Source organism: Aphis gossypii, chromosome 1 (assembly GCF_020184175.1).
Source record: "Aphis gossypii isolate Hap1 chromosome 1, ASM2018417v2, whole genome shotgun sequence".
Classification (NCBI taxonomy): Eukaryota; Metazoa; Arthropoda; class Insecta; order Hemiptera; family Aphididae; genus Aphis; species Aphis gossypii.
The window spans coordinates 81,430,519-81,449,881 of NC_065530.1; the positions used below are offsets into that span (position 1 = coordinate 81,430,519).

Below are 19,363 nucleotides of genomic sequence, written 5' to 3' on the forward strand. Positions count from 1 at the left end.
GCTAGCGAATTGCCTCCCAATTGCGTGTCCGGTTGAACTTAATGAAGCCCCGCCTACCAGGTCCAAATATATTATCTTGAAACCGTATAGTATCATACTCAAAACTATATTATATTTAATAATATTATTGTCTCGTTATTATTACATTTTTTTACCGATTTTCAAACTCACACTATGTCGACGTCTAATATTTACCTATGTATTCTTGTAGTTTTGACACGACGCAATTTCTTTAGTATTTGCGGTGTTATTTGCAACTGATCGATTTCCGACTACAGTTTTCGAGTTGAACTCCATCACAACATTAGTGGTTTTGCCCTGTATGTACATAAAAACATATAACAGGCACATTAAATAATATTTAAAAAAGTTCAAGCAAGACATTGTACTCAAAATGTATAATTACGTGAAATAATATTACTTAATATTCCTGCGGCCTCAGCCTCTCCTCTCCTAATTTGATATGATTATAAGTTACACAATTTGAGTTCACTGCAGATAATGGGATTTTAAGTTGATCCGTTTACAAATTATACAGTGTGTAATCAATTAGTATAATAACTGTACATTTTTAAGACTAAAGGAGATGTATATGTCCGTTTTTTATATTATGTATATTTGTGCATTGATATAAATTGTAAATTATTTTTTATTTTTCATAATTTTATATATCTATGTAGTATATACATATTATGAACTTTCGGGTAGAATTTTTATTTTTATTATTTTAATAATAGCTAAAAGTTACAGTAAGTAGGTTACCTACATATTGTAATCAGTGCTAATTGCTGAATGGGATTTGTATTTTGATATGTCGGTGTAGAGCCAGAGATGCCGAATCTATGGCACGCGTGCTGTCAGGGAGTGACACGTTCAAGCTCTTTAAGTGAAGCGCAACTGTCAACATTCCTCGAATGTTAAATTTTATTTAAATTTTTTAAATTTAAAAAAAAAGGTTATCAAATTAGTTGATACATAGGGAAAATAAAATACAACAAAATTATTTATTTGACACGTAAGTATACAAAAAGGTTTGACATCTCTAGTGTAGACTGACCTTGTACAACTCGAGCGCCTTAAATATGTAATATATTAGCACGATGTATTATACACCCCGAATTCGGAATAAAATTACGCAGCTTAAAAAAGTTTCAAGTAATAATTTATTAATGAAAAATGAGAATTGTATACTAACATTTGGTTATTTGAACTACGGTTCAACGATTATGCCACGTGTTTAGGAAATATTTACATATTGATATCTACAGACACCACCATAGTGAATATAAGAAAAATTATAACTTTAGGCCTCTTTGACCACTACATCAAATAAATACCGTTTACCAACATAGTAAGTACTATCATTTATAACGTATATTACCTTCCAGTATTGATTATTAATAGAGCCGGGTTACTATACTGAACTGTGACAAATATGTGTTGAAACTATTAAAAAATTATCCTTCAAATAATATTACCATGCATAGCTTCAATTTTTGATCTATTTTTCATTTGTAAACAAATAATGTATTCGATTTACTATAACTTTTAGTACTAATTGAACAAAATGTTTTAAATTGAAAAATATTTTTTCATCATACAGTATTATTAATTGTTACTTGCGGTCGCCTTCTACATTTCCCTAGATTGTCACTATCACACTGCATATTATTATTTATTTTAATGCATTATGAAAATACAGTTATATTATATAATATATTATGTATTATACTTTAAAGTATATGCTATATTGTATATAGTATACACAATATAATGGTATACACATGAAATTATTAATAGTTCAACAAACTGTCAGATATGAGATATGAATTGACGTAATAGAAATTAATTTTTTCGGTCATTACCTATGATAAAAAATGTGATGTAGTCTAAAATATCAGCGCATAATGCGTCCTACACTCCTACGACACGATGCTAAATAAAGCACTAAAATTATTGTTAAATATAACGACTGTATGTATTATTTTATGCATGCATTTTAACTTTGCAATATCGGTGCTTTCAAATAAAATGATAAAAACCATCGTCACGATGTAATCGGTCCCATATAATTTAAGTAAAATATATAGAGCAAAATTAGTGGAAGATCACTATATTATGCATGGAGTTCCACAAAAACGCGTGAGCTCTGCACTCTTAAGTCATGTTTCGCGGCATTGAAAAGAAACAGCCTCATTGTATTATGCAATCATATATATAAGATAACACAACGTTTTGTCAAAAATAAAAAGTATGAAATACATATGAGTAGGTATATTATGTTTATGTTGATAAAAAATGAGTTATGCGACCCATAATACGTCTACTCAAATTTGTGAATAAAATTAAAATATTCAGCGCGACACTTAAAATCGCATAAGTTTAAATCTGTCTGCAACCGATAGATTGAATAACAATAAAATAAAAAAATAATGGATAAACTAATACTATTTTACTCATTGATAAAATATTCCAAAACGTACAAGAGCTAATAGAAACATGATTAACTTAAGTAAAATTAGGATCGATTATTAAGGTTAAGATAGACATCGTATATTTTACGGATATTACTGGTACCAGAAACTTGGAAGATTGTATTTTAATTTTACTTAAATTGATGTATTTTACATAGGTACACTATATGACCTGCGTGGGTATAAAAAAAATTTAAATAAATGAACATTAATACGTTCTAACAAAAAAAAAAAAAAAAAAACACAATACAATTATTTAATACGTTTAATATGTGTCAGCGTGATGTAACCAATGCAGTTCCTAGAAATATATTTTGAACTACGCTATAGATAAGATCATTTTTATTGCAGATGATTTCCTAAAATTAATTTTTATATAATGTGTTATATTATTTAATATATAATATGTATAGTTAAATGAAATAAAATGATTGATTAATTTAACAATTTGGTTAGTTATTAATGATATTATTATTAGGAAGTATAAATTATAAATAGGTAGTGAATTCTTCAACACAATAAATATGTCTTGAGACTTATTTACGAATAGGCAACCAAACTTACTACAATTATTAAATGTTGCCAGTATATAAAAATTAAACGCAAAACCTACACACATGTTCTAACACTATATTATAACATACATAATAAGTATAGCAGACAGCTATTATGTGTATTATTATAAAATTATTTAATATTTATAGATAAATCTCCTATAGCTACCTAGTTACTACTTACTAGTATCAGAGAACCTATACCTAAAGATGTGAATATCTATAAATGTACAGTTGAATGTTTGATTTAGAGTTAGTCATTAGTTTGTTACAAATACCTATACTTTGAGAAAGAATATGTAGGTACCTCAGATTCATACCAAAACCCGAAAATAAATCCATTTAAAAAAATAATTATCATATAAATTAAATGACTTACTTTTTTTTTCTCCAAAAACAAAACAATTTATCACAAAATGTAAGACAATAACGAATATAAAGTAAGTACTTCTTTTTATCAAACTATTCTCTTTATCATCAACTTAGACTCTTCAATATGACTTGTGAATATTATCAATATTTTCTGTAATTTTATAACCGTCGACAATATTGTTGATTCTGCCCAAAAAAGTTAAATAAAAATATTACCAATATCATATTGATAACACTTTGTCTAGACGTTCGTTTGTCAAATCTAATCAACACATCAAATGCATATAACCATCTGTACAAAAAATAAAAAACCCATAAATTATAATCAATTTTATATATATAGCTATTAACAAATAAACTATGATTTATTAGTTGAACATCTATTGTTAAATATAAATAGGTGTATATATTATATATATATTTAGGTCATGTCATAATTGATAGTTGATAGATGACTTTTTTTTTGGAAAGATGTTCAATAATATTATTTTTTTTTTTTAATAATTTACTAGTGATCTATCTATGCGGTTAGATTTACCCTTCTCCAGAACTTATTTATTGACTATTATGATGTAGAAATGTCAAATTAGAAACTTTTGGCCGTAATATTATATATTATATTCACCGTACAATTTGTTAGATAAATAAATGTCGCAACTAATTATTTAACATGATATATATTTTTAGGCATACGTACCAACTATACTTACTACATTCACATAATATAACACCTTTAGCCTAGAGCAAAAGTATATACAATATTATGTAGGTACTATATATTTATTTATATAATCAATGGGCATTAGCCCTTTAACAAAAACATTACATATTTATTGATACATGGAAATTGACATACAATATGAATATGTGATGATAATACAAATAAAACTATAATAGAAGACAAAGAAAAAATAAAAAAATTATAAAATATATATATATGTATAAATAATCTAAGACTGTGAAGATTTTATCGGCGTTTAAAATGGCTATTGAAAAAAATGAGTTTTTGTATGTGTATAAACCTTAGATCATATACAGTATATGATCTAAGGTATAAACCTACACATTTAAATAAAAAATAATATGAATAGGTACAATAAATACATAATACTTTGGGTATATAATTATTAATTATGATAAATTGGCATAATGTTATTGTAATAATTGCATTTCGATCAATGTAAGTATTTTAAAATTTTAAATGCTAAAAACGTTGTGTTGTAATGTTTAAATAAAATTGTGGCGAAAATGCCATCATTGGAATATCTCGTATTCACACCCCCAAAGTCAGATTTTAATAGGTACTTTACACTAAATTTGTATTTACATATTACGTAAAACAATTTAACCAAACTCTATTATACAATCATATATATTAGGTATTTCATGAATCAAGATGAGCAACGTTTAAAAATGTTAAATTTATGTGTCACAACATAATGTGTACCTACGTCCCCTATAATAGTTATCTATTAAATACAATAACATATACATATTGGTCATCATCGTTCATCCAGTACTGCACTGTTAACGACCAATTGAAGTTCATTATCAACTATCGAAGTCCGAACAAATAACTTTAATTAATTAAAGTCATAAGGAATCACACCGAGATGACTAATTGAATTCATTCAAAGAGACATTATAAATGTATAATTCAACAGATGCTGTTTACTTACCACATAAATTATATATGGCCCGGATGTACACTTGTTTGTATAATTTTACTTAATTGACAAAAAAATGACTAGATCAGCTACGAATTTTGATTATTCCTATATACAAATACATATAAAAATTTTATTTTACATAAAATTGCATATTTTGAGATAAGAATTTTTTTATTTATTCGTATATTTTTCAAATTATTTATTACTAACTGCGTATAAAAGTCAAATATTATATAATTTTCCAAATTAATTACTTTTAAAATGCCTATAGATAAATTAAATTTATAGTTCTGTTTGACGGCAAGACATTGATCAAAGTCATTGATCGTGAATTGTAGTATTAAAAAAAAAATTAATTTAACAATTCATATTGTTATATAATATTAATATTATAATGTATTTCAAATATTTAGTTTTATTTTTAAATGTACAATAAAATTATACTTTTAATTATCAGTCAACAAAATAGAAATTAAAAAAATATAGTATTAGAAGATATTATTATTACTTATATATTAATAAATGTAAAAAAAATGTCAAGGCTTATTTCAACGTATTTTTCATTTCAAGTCATTCAACAGGTTAGAGGCTGCGTAAATTTTAAAACTTAACTTAAATTTTTATGGGTATATCTATGGCGTGCACTATATTTGTAAAAAAAAGAAATATCATTCATTTTTATTTTTATCAGTATACTCGTATATTTATTATCCTATATCCGTTGTCACTTGTTTAGCGGAGGAAGGAGTACCGAACGATTTTCGAAACTATAGGTTGTATGATCATAAAAATGGCTACTTAAAAAATAAATTCCGAAGAATTTCATTTTTACTATGAATAATTTATTTAACTATCGCAGTATGACTATACTATACCCGTTGATGGCCGTCTCCATGTACGAGTGTACTGGTGAATATCCAATGTCACAACAATTCGAACTTGAAATACTAGTAATAATTTAATATAATTTCCGGTTAACTTTGTTTATTTTTATCACAAATAGAAAAACTTATGAAGAATTTTATATACAATTCTCATGTTACAAAAAAAAAAAAAATTTGTGAATTTCTAACTACAAAACAATTTATGAATTGTCAAAATTTCAATTTCCAAAAAATTGAGGCTGTGAATTTAAGGTATTTTTTAATTGGTAAATTAAAAATTTGGGATGAACTTTTACAACATTTTCAAGCAAGTTTATTAAATTTAAAAAAGACTTTAAATAGCAACAAAAAAAATTACTTTGAAAATTTTATCTCGTGTATATAACATGCTAATATTAAAATTCTTATCAACTACTTACCAAGTATAAGTTATTCATACGAGTAGGTATATACTTCAAAACAAAAATTTAAACAACACATAATATTATTAGGTAATAATAAAAATAAAACGGGGATTCATATCCCTGTTTAGAACTTAAAACAATTTATTAATTACGGGCTTTAAACTTTCACCGTTATTTCATTAAATAGTATATTGTATGAAAATAATTTCAAAAAATATGCTTCTATTATAAAATGCATAATTTGTATTACAAAGATTAGTAATATTAATTCATTTCTCCGTATTTTATTATAATATTCTAATTTCTAATCATAGGTAATTAAAATATCTGAAAATTGTGATGATGTCAAAGTTTTGTAATCATTGAATTAAAAATTAAAATAGTATGCAATATCTTAAAAATGTATTATTTAAATTATTATCGAGTGGTAATTTTTTAATTCTAAAATATACAAGTACTATACACATTACATTTATATTTTTACAAATTAAAAATGGTATTAAAACGTTTCTAACTATGAATCAAAATACAAAAAATTTTGAAATGAAAAAGTTTGAAATTATTGTATTTAAGAACGACTATTCTAAAAGTTATATAATTTATATAAAAACAATAAACAGTAATAAATCAATTATTCCTTTTGTAATGACTAAATAACTAATGATTATACTGTCCATAGCACCTATAGTGTCCTATACCTATATCGTGTTTCGCACAACACATACATATGTTATATATATATCTGTGAGTCTGTCAACTATTTTCTATTAGCCTAACAAATCAGACCTTCAGATCCAACTAATGTAGTCTAGTAGCGTAATAGTTAAAATGATATTAATTAATGTGTAACGATGGTACTCTTGAATCCTTAGGTAATTTGTAAGAAGTGTAAAGTTATGCTTTTACATAATATTATGTTGAACTTTTGTTGATTTTTTTGATAAAGATAACACAACTGGATAAATAATTATATAACGTTTTTAATAATTATTAATTATATTATCACTTATATATTATAACCATAATATTATCATGAGCTATAGACCTTAATATAAACTTATATTTTTTTATGCTTAATATATATATTATATACTATACAATCTTTTAAATACACGAATTATGTTGATAATAATTTTGATGTAGGCAATCAAATATAAAAATTTAGTTCACGCTAGCGGCTTTGAATATTATAATACTTAAATTTGTCCTTATGATTAAACTAATAAAAGATGTGTACCTATCTGCTGAAATTTAATAGATTCGAATCAATAGTGTGTCTCACTCATCATACCTGTTTTTAAAACGCTGTTTCATAAGGAGCCAGCTGATAAGGAAGTTTTAACTAAAATACAATATATTTTTTAAAAATATTTTAAGTATATCTAAGTAAAAAAAGACTTAAAAAAATTCTTGAGCTACAAAATGATAATTAAAAATATCACCTAAATCATTAATCAACAACGTTGTATGCTTGTAAGTATACAATCTTACTAGTTACTACAAACACGACTCTTTAATTAAATTATTGTAATTTGTATACCCAATTAACTTTAAACTATATTAAGTTGCCTATCAAAAAAAAAATACGATAGTCTAAAAATAATTATCACAACCTACAATTCAGTATAAAACAATTTCACTAGATAACATATTTCGTATTATTGTAATATTTAAAATTATTTGATCTATTGCACTAACATGTATTTCGTAAAAAAATGTTTTTCTTAAAATATCATATTGATAATTTAATCATCATTTTGATCAAGCTGTTGATTCACATACTTCATTTGGTTACCTAGTACTTCATTTTGCTCAAGAAAAACATCACGCATATCTATCAAGTCATTGTAAAGTTCATCTAATAAATAAAATAATAATAATATTAGTTTTTTAACTTTAAAATTGTTGAGTGCATGAAAGCTGATTCTTACCATTGAAGAAAGTATGTGATTTTCCATATCCTCCTACTTCTTCTGGCAATTCATTTCTCGATATATAATTGAAAATATCATTTGAACCGGATGGATGAAGTTTTATCTAGAATATAATCAAACAAAGTTGTATTAATTAACTAGATAAACCGCTATCAGTATTATAATGTTTTAACAATATAAAATAAACAATTCAATCAGTGTGTGTAAAAATAATATTTTTTAAATATTCCAGGTACTTATTATATTTACACATATTCAATTTACCTATATGAAATCACAATAAACTGAAATTTTTGTGTAAATTCAATATAAACAATGTGGGTAAATGAGTAACATTCTACTATACAGTTAGTAAGAGTCAAGTAAAGACTAATACAATGAATATATTAAATTTGAATTTAATGATATACCTATTATTGTATTTGAAAAACGATACTGAAAGGAGATTATTTACAGTTAAAAAAAAAATAAAAAAATTTTATTGCTGATAAATAGCTTAAAAATAATCAAAATATATTGAAATTTATGCCAAGTTTAGAAAATTATAATAAAAACACTTTGTCAAAAATTTACCAGGCTACCTGTTTTCATATTAAACAGTTAATAACCGATTAGATTCAATTTTCTATCAAAGATCACTCCCATAGTCGAATATTAAAGCATTTTTATTGTCTCAAAAGTTGATGGCAAATACAACAATAAAAATTTTAAAATTTAAAAAAACACATTGTAAAATTAATATATTCATCGCTTCATTCAGAATCTAAAATAACGAAAATAATAGATAATTTTTATTTTTTAATAATTAATTTATATGTCATGATTATATATTTCAGCCCTAACAATAAAATTATCTAAAACCCATGAACATTAAGTTTAGTTGAAGTGTAATGCAATACAAGGGTAGTCTTGCAAAATAATGATCCTATATTTTGCTCGTCTAAACTTAAAATATATATATATTTTAATGTCGTTATATTTATTACTTATAATAATAGTTTATTGCAACAAAATCAATTTAATATGCATTTAAAAATAACATAAAATATAAAAGTTGCAACTCATCATATAAGTAAAAACTTGAATTCGGATGAGTTGAGTGATTTATAAGTATCAAAAATCTTTTTTATGTACTTAAGTATGATAACTAAATTTATTAAAAGTGTAATGGCATTGAAAATAACTTGAGAAGAAAGTCTGACTTTACTAGCTACTCGTTCAATATTTAAATTGTATAAACCAAAAACATGTTCTGCTTTAGGATATTAAATTAAAAATAAATATTGTTACTCAAAAAAATTATAAAAAATAAAAAAATAACGATTATAAATTAAAAAAAAATTTATATAATTTCTTTTAAAAAAAAATTGTGTTGTAATGACTTCAAATTTAAATAAAAACATATTTTCAAAAACCTTAATATACTTTTCGAGATAATTATTATATTGAAAACCAATAGAATCATCCAGAATAATATGATAGAGATTATTATCCAACATCATAATATAGTATTATTTAATACAGTTTTTTTGACTGAATAATTTTATAAATATATAATTAATGATTGCTGCGATCATGTTCACAGTATAAGGCAATCAGGTCACTGGACAACGCGCCAAATATGAAATAGTGGTTTTTCTGTATATATAATTTACCTACTTAAGCATGATAAGTGTTTAATTATAATTATAAAATTATGATTGCATTCACATCTAGATGATTTATATCATGATGCTGTCAAATAATATAACTGTCTAAAATTCATCCCTGGGCCCTTCGTATTGTGAAGAAAATGTTGAATATTTCCTATTTTAAAAATAAGTGAATTAAAACATTCGAAATTATAATTTATAAACATAATAATTATTTATAACAAAATGTTTAATTTGTTTAATGCTTACATTACAATTTAATATTTATAATTCAAAATTGTTTTTAAATTTCAATATTAAACTCGAATACACAAAATAAAACTTAACTATAACTTAATCTATAAAAAAAAAGACCACGGAAAGGGGATAAATGACATTTTCTCATGCAGAGACATCTCTGGCTAGCTCATACCTATACCTACTTATAAATTACAACGCTATTTTCGTATGTTAACTTAGTAGTTAGTGATTAGATATTCCTCATATAATTAGTTACAATTCTACGTTCAAGATATCATGGATTTTAGATATTATTTCTTAAAACCAAGGCATGCTATTAAACACATTAGATAGTCATATTAAATTGTTATAATATTATTAAAATAAAGTAGAAAAAACAATTAAAAGGTTTTCTAATGTTCATTGTTTGTGTACAACATGGTTCATAAAACTATGATGCATACCTTCCTCTATTGTATATTAAAAATGTATTTTACCTTTTCTATTAACTCTTGGTTAGCGAATCGTGTAACCATCTTCATTATCATTTGCGTAGCTGATCCAGCATTCAAAACATGTACAGCTTTTAAACGAATTGGTAGACCAACCTAAAAATATTACAAGTGTATTTATTTGCATACATCTTTCTTTTATAGTAACTTATACTAAATACTGTAGTATTTTTAAGTCCAATCAGTTATTTTATTGTATATTTTACAATGCAAACGGTGCCTAATTTATAATTCTATGTATTGATATAATATTATGATCTTATTAAAATAGGAATCATGCACGATATAGTTTTATTATTAATCCGAGTACATTTTTTAATGATTAATTAATATTATTTTTCAATGTCAACAAGTAACGTTATTATACATTATTTATTTAGAAACAAGTTAGATTACATTGCACGTGTGGTCATCGCTATAATATTATACCTAAACATTTAAGGGCGTTGTGGGCCAAATAAATGCATGTATGCATGTAACAAATACACGATATAGTATTTAAATAAATACATAATTCAGAGTCCTACTTTAAAGGTTGATAGGGGGAAGAGGCACGTGTCATTGGAGACTTGTACTTTTGTATACTTTAAGATAAACTATAAAAAAAATTATGATAGTTATTTAATTCTGATCAATTTAAGTTCATGATAAAAACATAAGCAACAACTTAAAATTGATTTATATATTTTAAAAATGTCATTGTGTAATGCGTATATTAAAATATACCTACAAGTTCAAGTCCAAATAAATAATATTTTTAAATAAAAACATCAACAAAAAAACTAAAATCGTTTATTGAGAAATTGCTGCCTATTTTACCTATAATTCGTGAATATTCATTTGTCAAAATTTAAACTTTAGAAGCTCATAATAATGCAAAATAGACAAAATATTTGAAAATTATTTCATAAAAAATTTCTAGAGTTATTCATTTTTGAGTATGTTTTTTTGTTTTTTATTTGTACATATTTAATATAAAATTCAATTAGTGTATTCGTTATTCCTAGCAATTTTAAATTTTAAAATTTTTTATTAATTCAGTATTATTTAAATTGAGTTAATTATAAATTATAATAATTATAAAAATACAATTTACTTATTTAATGTTTTTATTAATAATTAAATAAAATTGTATATTAGTGGCGTTTTAATAAAATAATTTTAAATTTAGTAATTTTCCTGTCTTTGTCATTAGAACACGTTATTTTTACGCATGAAAGCTATAATAACGAAGTAATTTACATAGTATGTGTAATTTATTAATCAATAGTAATGTATAGTATGTATTACCATTAATACTGAAATTATTTCTTAACAATAAAATTATATGCACCTATATCAATATTGACAGTATTACCAATTTTATAACAAAATATAAGACGGACTGTATATTTATTTCTATTGATGTGGTTCCACATCCGAGCCCATATAGATCTTAATTCAAGCTATAGATAATAAGGGTTTTAAGGTACGTTTTAATATAATATTGAATATTATATTAAGTATATATTATTGCCATTATTATTATAGAAACTATAATTCAAACATCAACTTACTTCCAAGAATTTTAACATTTTACTAGCAACTCCAATGGGTATTTTTACGATGTGCCGCCAATTTAACCCCTTGGAATCTATTACGATAACCATTCCGTCGCACGTACCGTACTTCAATAGCGTGTAGTTCATCCACATAGTGAGGTATTTGAAAAGTGGCAAATATTCGAACATTTCGTGATTAGTATCTTGAAACATCATAAATAGAACTCGATCATTTTTGTTAGTGTTGGCAGTCGGCATTTGACAAATGCTCCTATACAAATCAAAAAGATAGGTACAACAAAATTATCTTAAATTTGTATAATATCTCAGAATAAACAAGAACTGTTGTCTCCTCCACAAGAATAGCCTTTCGAAAACAATCATTTATATTATAGTTTATTCAAAATTATTTGTACATTTCTTTCAATTCAATAAATATTTTATTATTATTATTAAATGTGTATAAATCGAATCTCGTCAAATAAAAAATGTTTGGCATGAAAACACTAGATATTTCTTATCGAGACATCTACAACGTAATATTATGGTCCTAAATAAATTCTATAAACCTTTGGGGTACCTGAAAATTCTCAAACCTTAGAATAGTGCAAGCCTTTTAAGTAATATATAACTACATAAGACGTTTATATCAACTCGTTACCACTGCACTTAACTGTACTGGAGCTGTACTGTATTATGTACTGTGTATAGATGTTAAGTAAACCTGGTCATTAGAGACTAAGTCACTGTTACGTACGTGTAGCATTTGAATTCAATGATAAATCACTATGTACGAAAAACGATCCTGATCAAAGGCGGTCTGTCTGCTTAAGTATATTTTATGATATATTTATATTGCCATCAAAGTAATTTATTAAGATAGGTACATCGTACATGAAGTTAGATTAATTTATGCCAAAAATATTGTATTATAAAATATATCATTATGTATATAAAACATAATAATACATAATTATACATTAAATTTCTCAAGTATATACACGACTAACATTTTTAAATTGCGACCAAAAAAACTAAAATCGTTATTCTTTGTTCGAAATATTTATATTTATAATTTCAATCTATAATAATTATTATTCTATTATAGCGAAATTTATTTGATTCATTTTTTCAAAACAAAATTATGCATTATAATAATATACAAGGTAATTTTATTTACATAAACATTACTTTGACAAATTTGTAATACTTAAAAATTAACATTTTATTTTTTTACTAAATATTATCATATTATCACCAACGTAATTTAAATTTTTTGTATTTGCATAATTATTGTTTATATGGATGAAATTCAATAATATGTGTGTTTGATCTAAATATTTAAAATTAAATAAATACAATTTTCGTTAAATACGCAAAACTTAAATAGAAAAAATGAGCATCTATCTAACATAAGAAATAACTCTGTTAGAGCATTTATTTATCGTTATTATAAGAATTTAATAATAACATTATGGTATTTTTTTTTTTTAATAATTTACCTATTCTCTTCTGTGATTAATAATTAGCATCGAGGTTTTCAACTTAATACAATATGTAGTAATAGTACTTATGCATTATTCTGAAACGCAAAAAGACGTTAAATGAACAAACAAACACACACACATAGTTAAGTTATTTTATAAAAAAAACTATATTACTAAAAAAATGTTCAAAACTAAATACAACTTTTTAAATTTAATACCTACTACGCTGCATTATACACATTAACATAATTTTCGGTATCGACTAAACACAAATCTTTTCAAATAAACGTTATTAAAAATAAATAAGTGTACTTATTTAAGATACACAAAAATGATTTGTTAAAAACTTATCACCAGGTACATTTTTATTTTTATCGATGATTTCTTTTTTTAAAGTATCTGGCATTAAGCTGACAGTACTAAACACTTAATTATACTAAATACTTATACACAGTACCATTGCTGTATACTTCTTGATTTGAACTTTAAATTTTACACTCATGACTCTCCAGTATATAGCAAGTAAGTAATCTTTTCGAGGCTCAAGGCCAATATGTACAGGTAATCTATTATAAGAAAATTATCTATTGTGAAATTTACTGTAGCAGCACTTTTTGTGTCAATTTAAGGATGTAAAAAAATATTAGTAACTTTATATAAAAAAAAAATATATTCTTTATCTTACTTAATAATAATGAAGATATTTATAATTAAAATTCTAGCGTATAATCAAAATTAAAAATTAGGTTAAAATAAATTTTAAAATTTTAAAAATATATACATTGTATAGTGTGTACTATCGAAATTCTAAATCATAAAAATTCATTTTTTTCCTATGTAATAAAAATATTATTGACTATTGACTTTATATTAAATAATGTATTTGAAATCTCAAAAATAAAAATAAAAACTTTTTAAATATCTATGTAAATAATATTAATAACATATTGTATAAAACACTTTGTTGTTTTTAATTTTTACGATTTGTTGATTAATTATTACCAAAAACTACATTTTTACACCATTATAAATAATATGTCGAACTTACAATTTAAAGATGAATCAAACATAACTATAAAGTAATTTCCTTATAATGTAGCTAAATATTTTAGGAACAAGACATTTTAGTACCGGATCATTTGTCGCCGAGTATAATTTACCGGGCCAAATGACGTGAAACCATGAATTTTTAGTTGTTTCCTATAAATATGACCTTGAGTTGACCAATATTCTTTACTCTACTATGGTTAATTTAAAATAATAATAATATGTTTGTCATTTGAATGTTCGATTCTGAACAATATTAAAATATTAACACAAAAAACAAAAAAAAATTAAAATAATCGTAGTTGAATTACTTACAAGCAATTATAATTTAATTCCATATCATCGTCTAAAGGATCCAATTCACAAAACACTTGTGGAATTCTAAAATGAAACTGGTAACATTTCTTAATAGTCTTTTTGGCTAATTCTATATCGAAATTACAGCTATGTAGGAATGCTAAATATTTTTTGTCTGAAAAAAAAACATCTGTTATTAATAAATATACTAAATCTAAATACAAAATTTTAACATGTATTATGATAAACTGTAATATTATGTAATTTTTATAATAACTCAATTATCCCACCACAAACATTTGCTTGAAGGGATAATTTAATTTTGATATGTTACTATTATTAATTTTTGTGAATTGTTTAATTGAATGTATTGATTTTATTTAAATAAAAAAAAAAAAAAAAAAATTTAATCACAATCCTATTTAACAGCTATAAATATTAAATGAATATATTGATTAAACTGTAATATATAGTATAAATTATCATGATTGTTAATTTGGAAGTTATAATAAAATACATTTAAATAAATTTTCCAAAATTTAAATACCATTAATTTTAATTCATTATCCGATTTAAGTATCTTCGAAATATTTATTTACCTACTTTAAATAATATTGATATAATATTTAATAATATTCCCATTCGATGATTATAAATACATAAAAATCCGAAAATATAATTTAAAATATGTTTCAGTATATAATTTAAAAACATAAAACAAAATAAAAATATTTACAATAAAACTAATTTTAAAAAACCTAATTATTCAAAATTTTGAAATTAAGTAAAAACAAAAAAGTGAATGTATTCTTTATAGCTACATGTTAAATAGATCGTCATTAATTTAGGTGGATAACCGTTACAGGTGAAATAAAATTAATAAAATTAAAATATCTCTGAAAAGATGACATTAATTGAACTTAATGTATAAAAGATTTTTTATCGCTGTATTTACTCTTATACTGTTATTATATGTAAATATATGTAAAAATGATATTTATACAAAAAATGAGAACAAAAAATAGATTTACATTTACTTAATTACGTATATTTATAAGACAAACTGTGCTAGGTGTAATGAACAACCTTGTATAACTGTCGATCTCTATTAAACATACTTAAATCTAGAGTAAAAAATTCAATAAAAAAGGCTGTAAATAAAAACTAAATTGAATACATTCAAAATTATTTATACGTATAGGTAGGTTTATAAAAAAATTATAGTGGAATTTTGATTAATCGCCAGGCACCGGACTATAATAATATATAATCTGACTAAATAATCAAGTAGACAGTTAATGGGATGTGTGGAAAAAATTTTATTTTAAAATCTTTATATACCTATGAAAAAAAAACCCAAAAAAAATTATTTTTAATTTTCGTACATTGTATACACACATGACGTGTATGTATCTTATTAATACAAAATAAAGTAAATTAAGGTACTGTAATAAATTCTCGTTTTTGTATACCAGATGTAGATGATTCAATTGTGCATACAATTTTTCCAAGTATGAAACATGAACCACTTCACTCGGTGGTCAAAATCAAACTGATACGCGAGCTAATGAATTTCCCATACGTTATCGAATGAGTGCGCCGATTTATAAAATTCTATTTTTAGCATCACGGAAATTTTCAATAACGATAAAAAATTTTCATTTATTTAATAATTTATTTTTTTTTGAGTATAATGATTGAACAAAGTTCCACTATAATATTGAAGTGGTAAACAACGTTATTAAAATGTTTATTAAATAGTTATTATTATAAGATTTATGTGATTACTTAATTAATAGATACTACTAAAATATATGCATGCAGTTATATACGCTAAAAGTTGCCCGTGTATTTTGTTCAAAAATACTAAGATATACAAAATTATTATTTTTAAACAAAATAACAAATAATAATAAATACAATTTGTTAAAATAACAGATTTACTTTTTATGTTATTCTTATTAGGTAGTTATTATTTATAGCCGATTTTCCCATAATATTTACTATTTAGTCTAAAAAAATAACTGCAATACAAATTAGTTATACCTAACTAGATATGAGTATGTACTAGGTATTATTTATCGGCGTTGTTATTCATCAACCGCAAACACTATCAGTAATAACGATTTAAAAATAATATTTTTTTTCGGAAATAAAACTACAAAAATTAAATTACTATAAAAAAAAAAAAAAAAAAATAGGTTATTCTGAAATACAATATAAAAGGCATAACTACATAAATATACATAAATAAGAATATATTAGAACAAATGAGCACTCAGTGATATGTTTAAAACCTCAAATATTTAAAGAAACTGAACTATAAAATAGTTTTGTCCAAATTTATTATCTCATACGAAGTAATAAAATACATATACATACATTAAATTCATAGCCATGATAGTACTTAGTAACGGCTATCATTTGACTAGTGATAGTTATAAATAGAATTTCTATGTACGGTTTTGTAATATATTTATTAGCTTGGTTTAACTGATATTTTATTCGATTTATTATGCAGGACGGGATTATGAGATGTTGTTTGTTAAAAGTAATTTATCATATTATGCATAATAATTATAGATCGTGATTCGCAAACAAGAGAACGGTATTAATAATTTTTTGTATCGCTTTTTTTACACTTTTCAAAATGTACGTTATCTCTGGCTTCTTGCTCAAAAGTCAAAATAAAAGTGTAAGAAAACCCCAAAAAAATCATTTTTACCCTAGAATCTCCATTAAAAGCCCAATCAGCTAAAGTAAAGAAAAAAATTAACTCAATTGTATAAACTGAGTATATCTATAATACGACTATATACGGACTATACACTATGCGATGATTCAACAAGCGGCTCTCACCCACCCCCATATTATAAAAAAATTTGAAAATTTACAGTAAAAGTAGATGGTCAACATTTGGCAAAAAAAGCTTACATAGACCACACCGCACTTCTTAAATTGCGTTAAGATTTAAGTATTTAAAAATTTAGCTCCTGTATATGTATAAGTATAACCTATTAGTACCTAGTCTTAACCAGAAGAGATTACAGTTTTAAAATCATCCCCCCCAGAAATATTAGACGAACATTTGACCAAAGAAATTATGATTCCTTGTGAAATCTACCCTCTTTTATTAATGAATTTTATAGCTCTCCCCTACTTCCCAATAACCTGGCAGTAGCACTGCCCACAAGTATGTATACTTAAATTTCCGAAATTCAACATTTGAGTAGATTTTTTACTAAATAAAAAATATGAGGGAGGTGAACTCCCTGATGCTGGTAAATCACTCTGTTTATTAGATATATAAGTAGTAGGTACTAACCCGATATAGGTGGCAAAGTCTGATCGTCCTCTAAGCTCTCCTTTAACTTCTGGATTTCGTCTAACGTGAGCTCCGGATATTTGCTCTGCTCTACTTGCAGGTATTCACTGAACGGCGTCAACGGGGAATACGCCATGTCGATGAGTTAACAATACGTATTATAGACTAAAGTCACACTATATAAAATATAGAAGGTAGCTATTTTAACCGATAGTCACGAAATAAAATACAACAAATTTTTAGTTATTTGCAGTTGTACGCATAAAATTGGCATGTGTCAAACGCTAAATTTTCTGATTGTATATGAACCGCATTCAAAACCGTCCGCGATGTTATTGAAAATCGTGTCCGGTATAATAAAATATAAATTATTATCGTTTTGTGAATCGCATCCTAGTCTGACGAACGACCAAGTCAGTCTGCGAGTCAATCTTTAACCAGTTTATCGGCAGATATACGTATTATTGTAATATAATAATATATTGTATATATATACTATATACCAACTTGGAGAAGGGCAAGGTCAACATGGACGCCGCCGTGATAATATGAGCAAGAGACAATGGATCTCATTCAATACGTATAACGTACTTGCGTACATAAAAATATCGAAAAGTACTTACCTCTTTTATCGAATGAGTATATTTTTTATTAATAGTGTCGCGTTGATTTTTTTAATATATTTTTTAAGATTCTGAACACATCGTTAAACAATGTTGTTTATATTATTTTTTTTATATATATATATATTATATATAGTATGTATTTGAAACTCTATATAATTAAAAAAATTCTACCTTTAATTTCCAGGTGGTATCCGTAAATAAATTGTGTCTATATTTGATACTTTGGGGTATAAAATGAACAATTTAGCGTACTTTCTTTATAGGTATTCAAAAAAAAACTAAAAAAAAAAAACATTATCACGAATATTTCAAATTTTCAAATTTTCATCGAGTATAATACTTTTTTAGACATACTACCTATAATT

At 24.4% G+C, this 19,363-nt stretch overlaps 1 protein-coding gene across 1 annotated transcript; it reads right to left on the reverse strand.

The window, feature by feature from the left end:
- Nucleotides 1-7,318: 7,318 nt before the first annotated feature.
- LOC114120626 (alpha-tocopherol transfer protein-like) lies at nucleotides 7,319-18,818 on the reverse strand. Its single transcript, XM_050197637.1, has 6 exons — nucleotides 18,373-18,818; nucleotides 15,066-15,222; nucleotides 12,232-12,487; nucleotides 10,661-10,771; nucleotides 8,290-8,395; nucleotides 7,319-8,216 (listed from the first exon to the last, which is right to left on the reverse strand). The coding sequence occupies exons 1-6, from the start codon at nucleotides 18,506-18,508 to the stop codon at nucleotides 8,104-8,106; spliced, it is 879 nt and encodes a 292-aa protein (XP_050053594.1). The 5' UTR covers nucleotides 18,509-18,818; the 3' UTR covers nucleotides 7,319-8,103.
- Nucleotides 18,819-19,363: the final 545 nt, after the last annotated feature.

Coding starts and splice junctions, on each gene's coding strand:
- LOC114120626 (XM_050197637.1), bottom strand. CDS start 18,508: ATGGCGTATTCCCCGTTGACGCCGTTCAGTGAATACCTGCAAGTAGAG. Junction 15,223..18,372: donor GACTTTGCCACCTATATCGG/GTTAGTACCTAC, acceptor TTTTTTTTTCAG/ACAAAAAATATTTAGCATTC. Junction 8,217..8,289: donor ATCACATACTTTCTTCAATG/GTAAGAATCAGC, acceptor TTTATTTATTAG/ATGAACTTTACAATGACTTG.